At 45.3% G+C, this 14,788-nt stretch overlaps 1 protein-coding gene across 12 annotated transcripts in view; it reads right to left on the bottom strand.

Moving 5' to 3' along the window:
• The window catches only part of VPS13D (vacuolar protein sorting 13 homolog D), a 236,731-nt gene that overhangs the window by 37,146 nt on the left and 184,797 nt on the right, over window positions 1-14,788 (bottom strand). For all 12 annotated transcript variants that reach the window (XM_074334033.2, XM_074334026.2, XM_074334029.2 and 9 more), the window contains 2 exons: window positions 12,361-12,493; window positions 9,447-9,642 (listed from right to left, as the gene is read on the bottom strand). In XM_074334033.2, coding sequence (XP_074190134.2) covers window positions 9,447-9,642; window positions 12,361-12,493 — 329 coding nt within the window. The remainder of the gene's footprint in view (window positions 1-9,446; window positions 9,643-12,360; window positions 12,494-14,788) is intronic.

Raw genomic sequence — 14,788 nt, 5'->3', positions numbered from 1 at the left:
AACAGGAAGATGGGTTAAAAGTCTGTGTAAGAAGCAGTGAGACCTGTAGGTCCCTCTTTCACCCCCACTCAGCCTGATCCTCCTCAGCAGGCTAGAATCAGCAGGTCCCCACCTGACCCTCCCACCGGAAGGCACCCAGGCCCCACAAAGGGAGTCCCCAATCGGCTTGTTTAGAGCCTGGTCTTTACAAGGGAACAGAACAGCTAGTCAAGAATCACCAAACATCTGGGAATTGTCTCTATTCATGAAAGAAAAAGACCAAAACGAACTGGAAGAAACTTAAGAGTACGTTACTAGGGCACTAGCTGGATAGATCTCGAGAGCAACCAGTCCAGATCGGAGCCAGAGCATCTAGGGGAAGAATTTCCAAGAAAAAGAATGAAACCAATAAATTACTTAATACATTTTTAAACATACAGAGGAGAGTTTGTGGATAAGTTAGTAATAGACAGATAGACATTATTTTTTTTTTTAAATGAGTTGCTAACCTCAGAGTAAAAGAAGTTGAAAGTGAATAGGAATTTGGGGGATAAATTGGGAATATGCATACAGAAAACTAAGCAAACAACAATAAAAGTAGTTCCTAACTCCAGGGGGAAAAAACAAACCAAAAAGTTAAAGGAAACATAACCATAGTAATGTATGTGGCTTCACTGGGAATACTATTTACAGTCATAATAATGTAAAAACTAAACATTGATTTACCCAAAAGGGATGATATAACTATTGAAAAATGGGGAGAGGGAACATGGAGGTATAGCAATAGCAAGTGAAATGATACCAAGAAATAGTACTAATTTGTTTTTGTTTTTAGAAACAAAACCTCCAAACTGAAGAAACAGCCAAAAGTGTAGAAGAAAGTGGTCGTCTCTGTAGAAAGAGGAAGGGGAAGGTGGGGCAAGAGACTGCTGGTTTTTGTTTTCAGACAGGTAGACGTCTTTGACTTTGAAAAGTATCGATGTGTTTATTTTGATAAAATAAAATTTAGTTTGAAAAAATTAAAAAATTGTTGGAGTGAGATAAGGTCAAAATCACCGGTTTTAAAAAACTGTCCTTATTAATTGTAGATACTAAATAATATTTAGTAAAAACATATAAGGTATCTGAAAAATCAAGAGCTCATTAGCCACGTGTAAACAATTAGTAAAACTATAACGATTTGTTTTGAAAAGAGCTGTGACGGACCTGGTAATAAGGCAGAAAAAAAATGCCTGTATCTACCAAACCCCCCCAACATACACTATCACACACAAATGCAACTTTGTTTTTTTCAGGAACAAATAAAAAATCACTAATGAAGGGGTACTTCAAGAAAGCTATAGGAACCTTGCTTTTAACGAACACCTACGAGTAATTGAGGAATCTTAGCCCCCAAACAGCTTGGTGATGCTCAAGAATCTGGAAGTCTTCAAAACAGTCTGTCCTCAAGTATTTAAATAGTCTCAGTACTCAGTACCTATTGTATCCCTGGAATGCAGTAGGTCAACACTTAATCAGTTAATGCATTTCCACTGTCAACTTTCCTATATTTGAACTAATGTGTTTACTAAGCAATTGGATCTAAATATCACAAGGTCAGAATTGGCTAAAGTGAATTAATGGGGCCCCTCAATAGTTCAAACAAAACCATAAAGACGGTTTGAGGTTCGCATCTGCTCACTGGGGACGTGAAGGCTCGCTACACATGGTGACTTGGCCTTTGACGGCCAAGGAGGCGGGCAGGTGCCGGTCAGGAATTGGATGCCGGAAATCAGTCCAGTCTAGAGAACAGCCTGCCCTCCGCCCACCGGGCAGCTCTCAGTGACGTGGCGCTGGACCACCTAACCCACCACCCAACCCACTGGGGTTAGCTGGGATTCCTGTGAGCCATCGTCCACATAATGAGAAGTTTTGCTCCTTTGAAGTTTTCTGCGGTCCTGGGATTTTATGATACGGCTTGGGTCACCCCTGCCATTATCTATGTTTGAAGTATGTTTGGGGAAAATCGACCAGGAGCTGGCTCTGATGTTAACACAGAACAACTGCCTCGTAAAAACAGCTTTCTACGAGAGTTCAAAGGAGCTTATCCAAATATTGTGGGTTTGTCCTGCTCCCCCAACTTTGCTCGGGTAGAAAGCTGAGGTTTGACCAAGTAAACTCTGACACAGCTATACCTTCTCGATTTCCTGACACAGCTCCGGGCAGTGCTAACTCAACCAAGTGGCCTTTTGACGAGACAGACTCACACTTTGAAGTAATCTGCCCTCCATTTACCACGCTGCGGAAGTTAGAATTTACTGGGGCGGGAGGTTAAGGTGAAGGACTAAATGAGGTAAATTATTGGGAGACGTCTTTCTGCTACGTGATAAAATCTTTCCAACTGTTACTTCAAGAAACCCAGGAAAAGTCAGGAGCAAACCAAGAAGGCTGCTGGCAGGTAGCCAAAGAGAAGCATCACGTTACAGTGGCTCCCACCGTTTAATCCACATTCATCCACCTCTCCCGATAGGTGCTATTCATCAGCAGGATGATGGACCATCACCATATTCTCAAATAGAAAACAGCCCGTCGAGGAAATTCACCAGGTACAGGTAGTTGCTGGCTGGTAGAATATTCATGGAGTCACAGGAGGTGAGGAGAGTGGCACTGTTTCACATTTCTGCAAATCTCTTTGCGTCTTGCTCAACAGCTGCATTCTCTTATCTGCTCCTACAGTCAATCTGTTGAAACGTCACACCTTGTGCAGCTTCTGCAAAACTCCACCATACACTGATTAGAGAATATTATTATAAAAAGTTTTTTTATCTATCTGTATATGAATTGACATATAAATATATAAAAATAGGCTTGACCTTATGGATCCCTGAGAGGTTCTAGGGTTCATGGTGGGGGGGGGGGGTCCCTGGACTATATTTTGAGAACCTCTGTTCTAAAAGGACCCATATGTGCAAATCTGGTGCTAATTCGAAATCAGTTTGCTCCATGTATTAAAGTAAATCCACTAAGGATACAGATTAGTCACATTGTTAATCTGATTAGAGTTACATAAACCCCATATAATAAAAGTGTTTCTTTTAGAGTATATTGTGATTAAAATATTTTAGTGATTCAATCTTGTTTTCTCCACATTTGACACATTAGTGAGAAACTTATTAAGAATCTGTCTTTGAGAGGCAGTCTGGCAAAAGAGCACTAGATGAAGGAACCGGGGCAATGAAACAGGGCTAACTGTAACACCCAAACCTATCTTTTCTCCGCGCCAAGATTACAAGCCTTTGCTTGTAATACAACAGTCTTCAGTTCCCTGCTAGCCGCTGGTCCTCTATGCAGCTCAGACTTGCCTTAGTCAGAAGCTCTGTGGGAGCAGGGATCGGAACGCAAACCTACGTCCTCTCTTGAAAGGAGACTGCAGTTTGTTTTCATCCTGAGCAGAGGGGATGAGTCTGCACGGGGTGGCCATGACAGACACAGGGTAGTTATCGAAACCTAAAAATAAGCAACCTAATGCCTTCGCAGAGGAACGCCATACACAGTAAATGGTTTTTCATGCTTCTCTGATGCACGAAATAAATTTTTTTCCTCAGGAAGAGATATACTGTTCTGTTTCTTTTGAAGTTCAAACCAAAAATCTCAAATGCACATCTTATGTACACAAGACTGGGTGTCATTCCAGAGTCTTATTAGAAAAAGCAAGTCACTGAACAAGGCAGGGACTATGAATGGACAACGGCCTGATTATTTAATTTTTAAAAGGAAGAACGCAAATCTCTCCGTTCTATCTTCTTTGAGCAAAGACCTGCTGCTTGAGACACAAGGTCTGTACTTTAAAGATGTACACGCCTAAAATAAGTTTATTTTTACTTTTGGAAGCAGGACTGTGCCGTTTCCATGAAGTCAGTCATCTCTGCATGCCAAAAATGGCAAAAAATAGACGCTCTCCTTTCTAGAAACGATTATAATGTACCATGACCAAAAAAGTGGTTTTTTTCCCCTAACAGATAATCTTGCATAAAAATGAGTCATGGGATTTCAGAAATGGAAAGGTTTTTCTCAATATGTGTGTGCAGGAACACACACACCTTCTGTTTCTTTCAGCAACAGATAGGAGCCTCCCGTAAGTTCTGCTATGAGAATGCCATTGTCTGGAGCCTTTGAGTGAAAGGGGAGCATGGTATTTAGAGTTCAGCAAGAGGGAAGACGTCTGTGTTAGAAAATAAGACTTCTCTGCTTGTGTTCCTGTGAGATGAATTTTAACTTATAAGGCATGAAGGACTGTCAAGATGAAGATCATCTCAGCTTACTTTTAGACCTGAGTGAGACATCCTGTGCCGTTAACACAGCTCTGAATGCTATTATGCCTCCTGGGATTGCTCAGGAGGGAGAAAATGACCCAGCTCCCGCCAAGCATTCTGTGGAAAGGCGCTTTGGCAAGATCAGGAAGTGAGAATACAGGGCTTGCACCTCATACATACCCCAGGGTGAGCAGAAGACAGATAAAGTGGCTGCCGCTGTCAAGTTCTGTGCCACTTTGGGGCAAAAGAAGAGAGAGACGAACAGTCCCTTCCCTTCAGTTGGACGCGACAATAATTTTTCAGTTTCACTACAATTTAATTCTCTCTCATGATGAAACTGACATGCCAACCAATGCACTGGCTGCCCTGCACAGTAAGTAGCCAGTTACCAAGCCAACAGACATAAGAAACAGAGCCTCAGGGTCAAACTTGTACCAGGCTCTGGCTTTTCACCCTTACCGATCCACATGTGTCTGTATCGATGCTACTAGAGTCCACAGGACTCTTCTGGAAGGAGCAGCTGTGCTCCTTAAACAAGTATGGGGCAGCAGCCACAGGACGACACGGCTTCTTTCTGAAGGGTTCATTTTACTGGGTAGCAATTAAAACCATTTTCTTATTAAAACAAACATGGGATAAAACGTAAAATTCATTTAGTTTCAAGACAAAATGGTAATGTTCCAGGAAATGTTGGTTTCATTCTGCCCCAGACATATGGGCCATCAGTGTACTCTCCTCTGCCCGAGATGGAAAAACGTGAGCACACTGGTGTAGCCTAACAAACATTCCCATTTTTGTTATGTTTTTACCTTTGGAAGTTCCCTAAAGGCCAATTCTGCCTGATGTGTTACATATAATACCAAGAAGAGCAAATGGTTGCTTTCGGAGGCGAATCATTAAAGGCAGGGCTGCCAAACCAGGATGAAAGAGCCGAGCAAGCACTGCCTAGATCCCCTTCGCGCACTTTCTTCTGACCTGTCGGTATTCAGGCTCTGGTGGCCCAAGAACATCTTAACCCTTTTATCCCAGAGAGTCATGGGTAAGACACAAACACTAACAGAAAGGGCTTTTCCTTAAGAAAATCCACTTCGGTTTTACATCTAAGAGGCCATAAACGGAGAGCGTCTTTAACAAATTTTGGGTGGTGTCTCAGAAGTGTTTTTACTGTAAACATCAAATATGCCCACCATAAATCTTTTCTGTGAAGTCAACCAAAAAGTGAGGTGAAAGCTCTCAGAGCAACTGGAATTTCCATCTCTGTGCACAATACAAGGGTCCTGGGATTCCAGAACACTATCAGAGCCCTGATAGCTGTGTTCTTAAACACTGGTCTGCCTTACCCTTCAAGAGCCCCTTCTTCCTTATCTAACTTAAATAATGAGATAAGCTCCAACACCCCTGAGCTTTGTTAAATTAGTTTAAGTATTTCAAGTTCTGCCAACTCCCGCTCCGCCCCTGCCCCTCCATTTTGGGTCTTGACTAAAAGGGTGAAGAAATGTTTTGGAGGCAGCCTCAGGGCCCGGCTTCATAAATCTTCACGTGCCACTTTCCTACAATGCCACGCAACCCAGAGCTGCAACAGATGGCACTGACAGAAACAAACAAGCAGACCCACAGTCCAGGCGGACACGCCTCTTTTCAATGGTGTTTTTGCCTCTATTCTGAAATGGCTGCTCCTGTGTCCGTGCAGCTTTTTACCCAAGTATCTTTTCCAGTATTACCATCAAATACCACCACACAGGCAGAGATCTGGCCTGCATCCCAGTGGGTGCCCTGCTCTGGCCTGGTCTGTTTGAAGGGTGGAAAGGCTTTTCTCCATGGCTTCAATGGCACCACAAGTGTGGCTGCATCTGTGCCATGTTCCTGAACTTGACTTGGGAACAGACAAATGTGGCCCAATACACGGAGACTAGAAGATGCAACCTGAGCCAGCAGAATGCTGCCTTGGAGAGGCTTCTGAGTTCAGTTCCAAACCACACATACTTGTACAGTTAACAAATGCAGCAAGGGATCCTGGCCCACAGCAGTCATGCTGAGGCCCAAGGCTTGGCCGGCCTCCGCCCTCTTTCTTCTCACCCCCACCCCCACCTGCCTTCCCCAGAACTGTTAGATCGCATGGAAATTGCAGAGAAAGGTTAGGTGGCTGTCTTTTGGGAATGCCTGCACACTCCAACAAGGAGAGGAACTTGGAAGTATTTTAATCTAAAGGAACTTAAGGAGGGGGGTTCCCTATAAATAAAGTCGTGCTCAAATAAACACAAGAAGGAGCCAATGTTTCCTGTAAGGGCACTTTTCAGATGGATTACTGGAAGGAGTCTTCTTTCACAGTTTTATGGCTTACTTTGCTATCATCTGCTTAAAATTTGGGTCATTTAAAACATCGATGCTAAGATCTGAGCCTTCATTTGGATGAAATATTACAAAGGAAGCAGCAAGTCTCATTCCAAGAGCAGACTCAGAGGCAGAACTCTTGGACTCCTGGGTTCTATTCCTGGCTCAGTCCCTGGGCTCAGGTCAGCCCTCGGTCAGAATCTCACTTCTAATCCCTTCAAATCATTTGTTAGTCCCTGTTGTCTAAACAGTGGGGAAAAACCCTGAGTAATACCCCTGGATCCTGTTCAATCAACTGGAATGGCTGGAGATGGTCATAACTCACTTCCAAGAAACCAGGGTGATTTATCCCTGAGTAGAACCATCACGCTCCTAAGGGATCTCAGTGTCATCAGAACAAACCCTCAAGGCCCTGAAACATTTCTCCACCTGCAAGAATCTCTGTGCTCCTTTAATGTGACTTTCAAAAACAGTACCACCCAGCGTTTTATAGTTCTTTATAGCTTTCACATTAAAATAACTCTGGTGAGGCTTCAAACCTCTGAGAGGTACAATAAATAGACAGGTATGTTTATCCCTAATTTACAGATTAAAAAACGGAAGCCTAGACAGCCTAAAAGACTGAGCGAGGGCCCAAAGCTAATAAGCAAGGCGGTTGCGACCCAGATCAGTTGTTCCCCGAGACAAGTGTTCTTTGCTCTCTAACGTTGATCTTCACTAAGCACCTTACTTCTGGACCTAGATAAATGGTCTGAGGGAAATTGGTTCAAGTGTATCAGAAGAATCTGTGTTGCCTTCTCAGTGCAACAAAGGGTGGAAGGTCAAGTTTCTTTGAAGCGCGGGTTAGCATGGGTCTAGCATGTGCCCCACTCACCTCCCATACCTTCGGCCACGCCCCCTCCCCGCTGGCCCCCTCCCCTGCCTTTGCGCTTCCACGTCCACAGGCCCATGACTACCTGGCTGCTCCTCACTCATCGTTGCAGTTTTTGTTGCTAGGAGGCCTGAATGGCCAGGCAGATGGCTGTTCTGGGAAATCTGCAGTGTAACTTCAGTTAGACTGCCCAGTTACTGTTTGCCTCGAGGCAAAGTGCATAGCTTCTCTGTACCCATTTGACTCTCTTCTCTTCACCTGGTCAATTCTGACTTATACTTCCTCTCAAACAGCACTTCCCTGGAGAAGCCTTTCTTGACCCACTGACCATAGGTTAGCCAATGACCAACCCTGAGCTCTTAGGGAATTTTCAGTCAATATTTACCTACTGAAAAGGAATGAATGACAGATAGAGGCTGGCTGACACTAACTGGAGCCTGCTGTGGCATGCTGAACACTGGTAAATACGACAAGAACACCTGGCTTTCTGCAGCAACCATTCTGTGCCTTTCTCGTGCTCCTAAAAAGAATACAAAGCTTTATCGAGACTTCCAAAGTGACACTGTAGAAAATGCAAGTGATTTCTTCCCGGTCAACATCATTAAAGCTCACAGCACAAAATGAAAATACTTAAACATTTTCACATCTATTACCTCTCAATCCCTTGACCGCTTTGGGATTTTAAGAATAAAGATTTTTTTGGGGGGGTTCTTAGGGGTGTTCTGCTTTACTCCCACTTCGTTAGGTTGTGCTGTCCTAACAAAATACCAGAGGTACAATTCTTGGGCTTGGAGCAGACACGGGAAAAGTAACTGGAAATACTTTCGAGGGCTCCCTACCGCCCTTCCCCCTGACTTCATAAAGCCTTCAAAATATACTCAAGGATTGTTTGAGTTCTGTCGCTGAGAATAGAATGTAACTTAATTAAAGTAAACTACAGATCCTTTTTTAAAAAGCAGCTGCTTCCAGATGGAAGACATTCTGGCAGAGTGCAGTGCGTGGCCCCAGTCTAGTCTTACGCATTTCACTACTGCAGTACTGTGTCATCAGTAAAGTTTTCTGGCGACAGACAAATGGATTCATTTGAATTGGGGACGATTTCACTTCAAATTCTATTTGAGGGAGTGCTAGGGTGTGGACATGGCCCAGGCCCTAGGCATCCTAAAAGGGCATACTAATTCACTCAGGAAATATCTACTAGGCAGGCAGCAGCAAAATCCTTCTGGGCTTAAGTGGGGTCCAGCCTGGCTCGGTACCATTCATTATAGCCTTTGTTGATAAGACCCCCACTTAGTCACTCTGAAATGAGGAGGCTAAAATAGGCCGCAAACACAAATCGCTAAGTTAAAGGAGTAGGATTCTGCGGGATTGGGAGCCAGCTGGGCTGTGGCTGATTTCTTGTCTCAGCTGGTACCAAGGCCAGACAGCACCCCCAGCAGAACTGCCATCTTGCTTGGGGAGTTTCGTTATGAGGCTGGGGGACTGGCTGGCACTTTCAAGTTGAAGGAGAACGAAGAAGGGACAGACCCACATGGTGAACCACAATTTCAGGGATTCTAGAACTATGCCTAGGGGCTCAGGAGCAAGACAGCTGAGGGCCTGACAGTTTTCTTAGTGGGCATGAGGGGGTCTAGTTAGTGTGGCAAACGGAGGGTTTGTAAGGATGCAATCCTGTTTCTGATCGCTCTAATGGAGAAAAACAACATTATACACACACCCACACACACTCCCAGTATATGCACATATACAGTCAGATACAGGTATAAAGATCTACAAAACTTCATGCCAGACTTTTGTGCCTCATTTTCATGTATTTACATCAGGCAAGCCAGAAATTTTAGCTATGCATATTCAGATATATATATAAATCACATCACTAAAGCAGAAAGTATATATTAAACATATCAGTATGGACTAGGAGAGGGAGCAGACCCAGGCTACAAATTGCAAGTCACTGCCCCATGACCACTGACCTGGGGCCACTCAGTGTGGCTGTGTCTCTCACCGCCTGGGCTGTTTCTGATGCAAAATCCAGGGCGCCTGCCACTGGCTTGGTTACAGTGCCAACAAGCCCTTTCCCAAGGCCAGAGATGAAACCGCTGACACCCCCTTCTGTTTTCACACCTTCCACTGTTGAGGTTATAACACTGGTCAGTCCACCGATGATACCTGGCAGAAAAGACAAGGGCTACTGTAACCGGACCAAGGACAAGAGCAACAGCGTTTAAAGCTAAACCCCCCAGTTCCGTGCGAAGCAACTCAGGGGCATTCTGTCCACCTCTGGATAGGCCACAGGCAGGACAACTCACGATGGAAAACCAGCAGATTTGTCCCTTAATCAGGAGTCAGAGAATATATATTATATATTAGTCAGAAGTAAAGTATGCTTTAAAAAAAAAAATCAAAGCAGAGCTAAGAGGTTAACAGTGAGACTTTGCAATTCCAGAGCTGGGGCAGCATATGGGCTGTCGGAAGGGGATACAGACAGCAGGATTGAGTCAACAGACTAGAAAACAGGACTCTGGGGGAACGTTGGGATCCCATAAAACATAAGGCAGAGAGATAACTAAATACAGGTCCTCGGTTTTCACAGAACACTATGACTGGGCAACACCACCAAATATTTGAATGGGACAAATGCTCCCACACACTATAGGTACAGGCAAGCAGAGTAAATGATGACGCCTTGATGAAGGTCACCCCCAAAAAGCTGCCAACGCCAGCCAGGACCCTCACTGGAGTCAGTTCAGAAGACCAGCCTAGGTCAGAAAGACATTCAAACATTTTGACAGCGGTGACCTTAAAGAGCCTCAAAAGTAGCCAGAAGTTGGCCAAGGCTGGCGAGGACACGGGCTTGCAGGGAAGCAGTGGGCTCTGTCCAGGGAGCATTTCCAGGATTTGTGCCAGGGACACTCACAGGATGTTTACCCTTTGATGGTGGGGGTGTGAGGAAGCTCTCTAGACTCTTCAGCTCTAGTGAGACAAATTGGTAAAGGAAATTCCTTGGGTGAGAACGTACTAACAATTCACAACGTTCCTTCTGGACTCTGGGTCCATTTGCTCCAATGAGGCAACATCCATTCCCCAACCTTTGGCACAAAGTTCATGGCAGAGACAGAACATGACGGAACCTGGGTCAAGCAGGGCCTACAGTGAGAACTGAGCAGGACGCCTGGTTTTGAAACCAAGGAGATTGTTATCTTTTAAGGGCTTTTTCATCGTGAAGGAAGAGCTCAGTCTAGGCTACTGCTTTTATGCAACCCAGAGCTAAATGGGTCTTCTCTGGATGACGCCACTGGCTCTTGGTCTTAGAATGGCCTCACCATCTCCTGGAGCTGCTGTGCGCATCATCTGAATGACCCGTGGTGGGAGGGGGGCTGGAGACCTTGAACCAATCAATCATATTCTCAGCACACAGGTGTGTTCATCTAAAAAGTGAGGACAGCCATGCTTTCTCCACACCCCAAGGATGCTGGGTAGATAAAGGCAATTATGCACAGCAAAGCATTTTATACCCATTAAAAAACAGTCCTCTATTTGTTCAATGCACCATCATTACAGTTACTAGAAAGAATGATTAAATCTTTAATCCCAATGATTGCTCAATAATCAACTTTTAAAGTACATAAACAGATTAATGTTACTTCCAGCTTGATGTCCCTTGGGGGCTGCTCCCTTTCCAGGTGGGCAGGCTTAGGGAAACCAAACCTCACTCTTAGGGAAGTTGATAAACAAAATCTCTGTCCTAAATATTGTGTCCTACACACAAAGAGAATATGATTTTTCATTATCCATATTCCTTCTTCTTTCTCCAAATGCAGACAATCAAAACTTGATGAAGTTTTCATATGAATTCTGATCGCTTCAGACTGTTCCTAAGACTCTGGCACAAACAGTTCAATTCAGTAAGCATTACTAACGCATGAGCTACCTGCCAGGGCATCACGAAAGGTACCACTAGGTGTACAGGTGAATACGAACTGTCTTTCTGCTCTCTTGGTTCTCACAGCCTATCAGAAAGTAAGACACACACAGCTGGCTCCATACACAACCCAGACTGCGCGTGTGCTGTGTTCATCGTTCATTCTAACTGGGGAGGGTGGAGCTGGGAAAACGTCACTTGAGTTGAGACTTACAGGCTGAGTAGGATTTTGACAGGCAATGAAGCAAGGCAGAGTGCGGAGAGCAGAAGGAGAGCAAGCCTTGGAGGCATGGGGGGCAGTACATGGCTCTGGGCGGCTGAAGGACAGCGTGGCCGGGGACAGTGGTTGGAAAAGTTGGCTGGGTTTACATTTCCAAGGGCCCTGCACGCCACGCTACAAAGTTGTTGAGAAAAATACAACCAAAGGCAAATGGGTCAGAACGAAAGCATTGAAAGTTGGACTTCAAACCAATTCAGAGTCTTAACACACTTATGCCATCACCTACATGTCCTGGGTACATGGATTTACAATCCCGGTGAATGTGCACGTACGTTTACAAGACTCAGAAACATCTGGGTTACAAGGCTGGCAGCCAAATTCACTTGTCACTTTCTGCGGAAGGGGTACTTAGTGAGCAGAAGGCATGTCTTGAAGCAGCAATTCCATATTCTAAGGGGTTCAACTGATTACACCAGAGGACACTTTGGGAACAGAAGCCAGAGAACAGGAAGGAATTGCAACTGCACAACCTTGTGAAAATGAAGGAAGAGTTCTCATAGGCTGTACCATTTCAATTGCAAGGGGGATAAAAACAGCAGACAGCTCGGAAGGCTAGCAGGCACACCCAGATACCAAGCCAGGGTCTCCACTGCTGTCCGCTTTCTTTTTCTACTTGCAATCGGATGGGAGAAGGGGCACTCTGAGGAACTGTGGCTCCGCGCCTGACAGCGCGTGACTGACTTACCATGAGCCAGGCCGTGGATGCCGGCGACCAGGTGCTCCCCACTCGTGGCTGCGTGGTACCTGATATACTCCCGCTCCGACTGATGCCGACTATCCATCGTCTTCCCTAGGCCGTCTGACAACGTCCCCGCAAACTGCGATGAATGAAAAACAGAAGGAAAAGAGTTTGAAAGCTGGAGCAGTGTTCTTACTATTTTAATCATTTTAAATAAATACCTTCCCTTGCTCTTAGCTGGGATTCAGTAAACACCAATGGACAGAGACATAAACGGCCAAATTACATGCACTGTGTCCCAGGAGAGTGGTTCCCAAGCACTGGACACATATGAAGTGTGGGGTGCTCACTGGTGGGCACGAGGCTAGCAAAACAGCTACTAAAAACCCGTAATGACGTCTACCTTCCACAATACCTACTGCAAATTTCCCAAAACAGTAAAGGTGTAACAAAATGGCCTGGGGGAGAAGGGGCGAGCTTTGGGAGTCTACTAAGTTAAGGACAGAGGCTGTTTGCTCAACAATCATTGGGATACAAAATAGGAAATGTGGCAAACTATGGCTTTAGGGTTTGGTATCACATTTTTAGAGATAGCAACTGCTCTTAATGCCTTTTCTTTCACTTATTCGACATTTACCCAGCGCTGAGGTGCCTGGCCGCAGGTGTCAAAAGGAAACATGAAGTATATGGGCAGGTTAACAGGTTAGGTCACTTTTCATGCAAAGTGGCAGACTTGAACTCATGACTTTAAACGCAAAATCCTCCCCCACCAGTCAGAGAGAGATTTTATTTACCTTGGCATATTTTAACCAGAGAAGCTGTCTCATTCATCAAAGCTGGATAAAAAGGGCATAAAGCTCTGTTTTGTCACAAGACAATTTGAAAAGGTTTAAAGTGACAGTTAATAAACCACAGGGTACTTATCCTCATCGTTCAGGCATAAAAAGGGAAGGATATCAAATATATAATTAACCTTCTCGGGAAGGATCTACCAAAACAAGTGGTTTAAGTGCCAATGACCCAGGACTAACCTCACAGGAAAACTCACAGGAATGTTACTCAGATATAAAGCTCAGTGGGAAGATTCGAGGCAAACAGACTGCCTTGAGGACCCGGTATGCTGGGCAGCAGTCGGGGGGCCCTGTTACATTCTGGTCTGGCAAGGGGGGCTAGTCACACAGATCTGCCCTGGAAGCCATCGGTCCTTAGGCTTTTTGACGCTAGTGACAGGAGAAGGTGAGCTCTGGGCACGGAGGACTGACAAGAGGAAGAAACAACAATTCCAGGTAAACCAATGGTTCCTGGAATAAGATACAGGAACATGCCTTCCTCTTGCTCAGTCCAATTACTTTTCCAATCGAGGGCAGTGATTACTGGCCTTTCTGGAGATGCAATCCCTACAACTATGTGCTTTCGCCTTACCTTCCCTGTCACTTCCTAATTAGAGAACTTAAAGTTAACGAAAATTAACTTCACAGTTTCCGCTACGATGGAGACACCACGGGATGTTGCAAAGCCGACACCATGAATCACTAAGTGGGGGTTTTAGGCAGGGACCCCACCTGAGAGCCACGAGCCAGAGCATCTGACCAAACCAGATTCTAGTTCTTTCTCATCCATTCCAGTAGCTACGTGACCCTGAGCAAGGGGCCCCATCCCTCTCAGCACCTGGAGGACAGAGACAGCACCGACACTGTCACGTGGCTGGAAGGGCTGGTGACAGTGGCTCCGGGGATGGGATCTAGTTAGCATTCTTACTGCTGTTACTAGTCAGCTGCTAGTCCGAGCAGGTACATCTATGTCACTTGACAAAAGCCTCCAAAGATTTAGTATTATGGGCACTCGCACGGGGCTTTCCCATAAAAAAGAAAACCTTGCTTCCCAGCAGATAAACACCAGCCTCCAAAGTGCGTTCCTGGAGTGGTACCGTCTATAAGATTAGAGTGTTGGTTTCCAGAACGCTTTCCAGCTCTGACAGAGTGCGATCTGGGAGCCAAGTTCCAATGTCTTTATTAAGCACTCGCTCTGGGCCCAGCACGATGGCCAGGACACAAACAAGCAGCGGCCTGGGACCTATGCTCAAGGATGACAGGCTCATTAAGGAGACAACAATTCCCTACGCCCCACAGCCAACGACAGGAACCGGAACATAAACTGGTAGCACTAAGGAAGCGAGAGAGGGGAGGGAAATGTGACCCTTGTTTCTGGAAAAGGGGGAAAAAAAGAGTCCCTGCTGTTTTCTGGAATTATGTAGGGCGGCAGCGCTCTTCATTCAGGGTCTGGACAAAAATGCCTCTCCCTGATGCCACAAAAGAGTGACAGGGGCCTAAGGGAAAGAGCTGTCAGCAGAAGCGCAGTGTGAGTGCTTCCAGGGGCACGTGGTCCACCTGAGAAGGTCCGGCAACACCCCAGGCTACTTCCGGGGTCTTGTTCA

This window comes from Rhinolophus sinicus, chromosome 14 (genome assembly GCF_057876585.1).
Source record: "Rhinolophus sinicus isolate RSI-liver-muscle chromosome 14, RSI-T2T, whole genome shotgun sequence".
NCBI classification, from domain to species: Eukaryota; Metazoa; Chordata; class Mammalia; order Chiroptera; family Rhinolophidae; genus Rhinolophus; species Rhinolophus sinicus.
The sequence above is the reverse complement of the archived record's forward strand: the minus strand, read 5'-3'. Positions and strand labels throughout refer to the sequence as shown.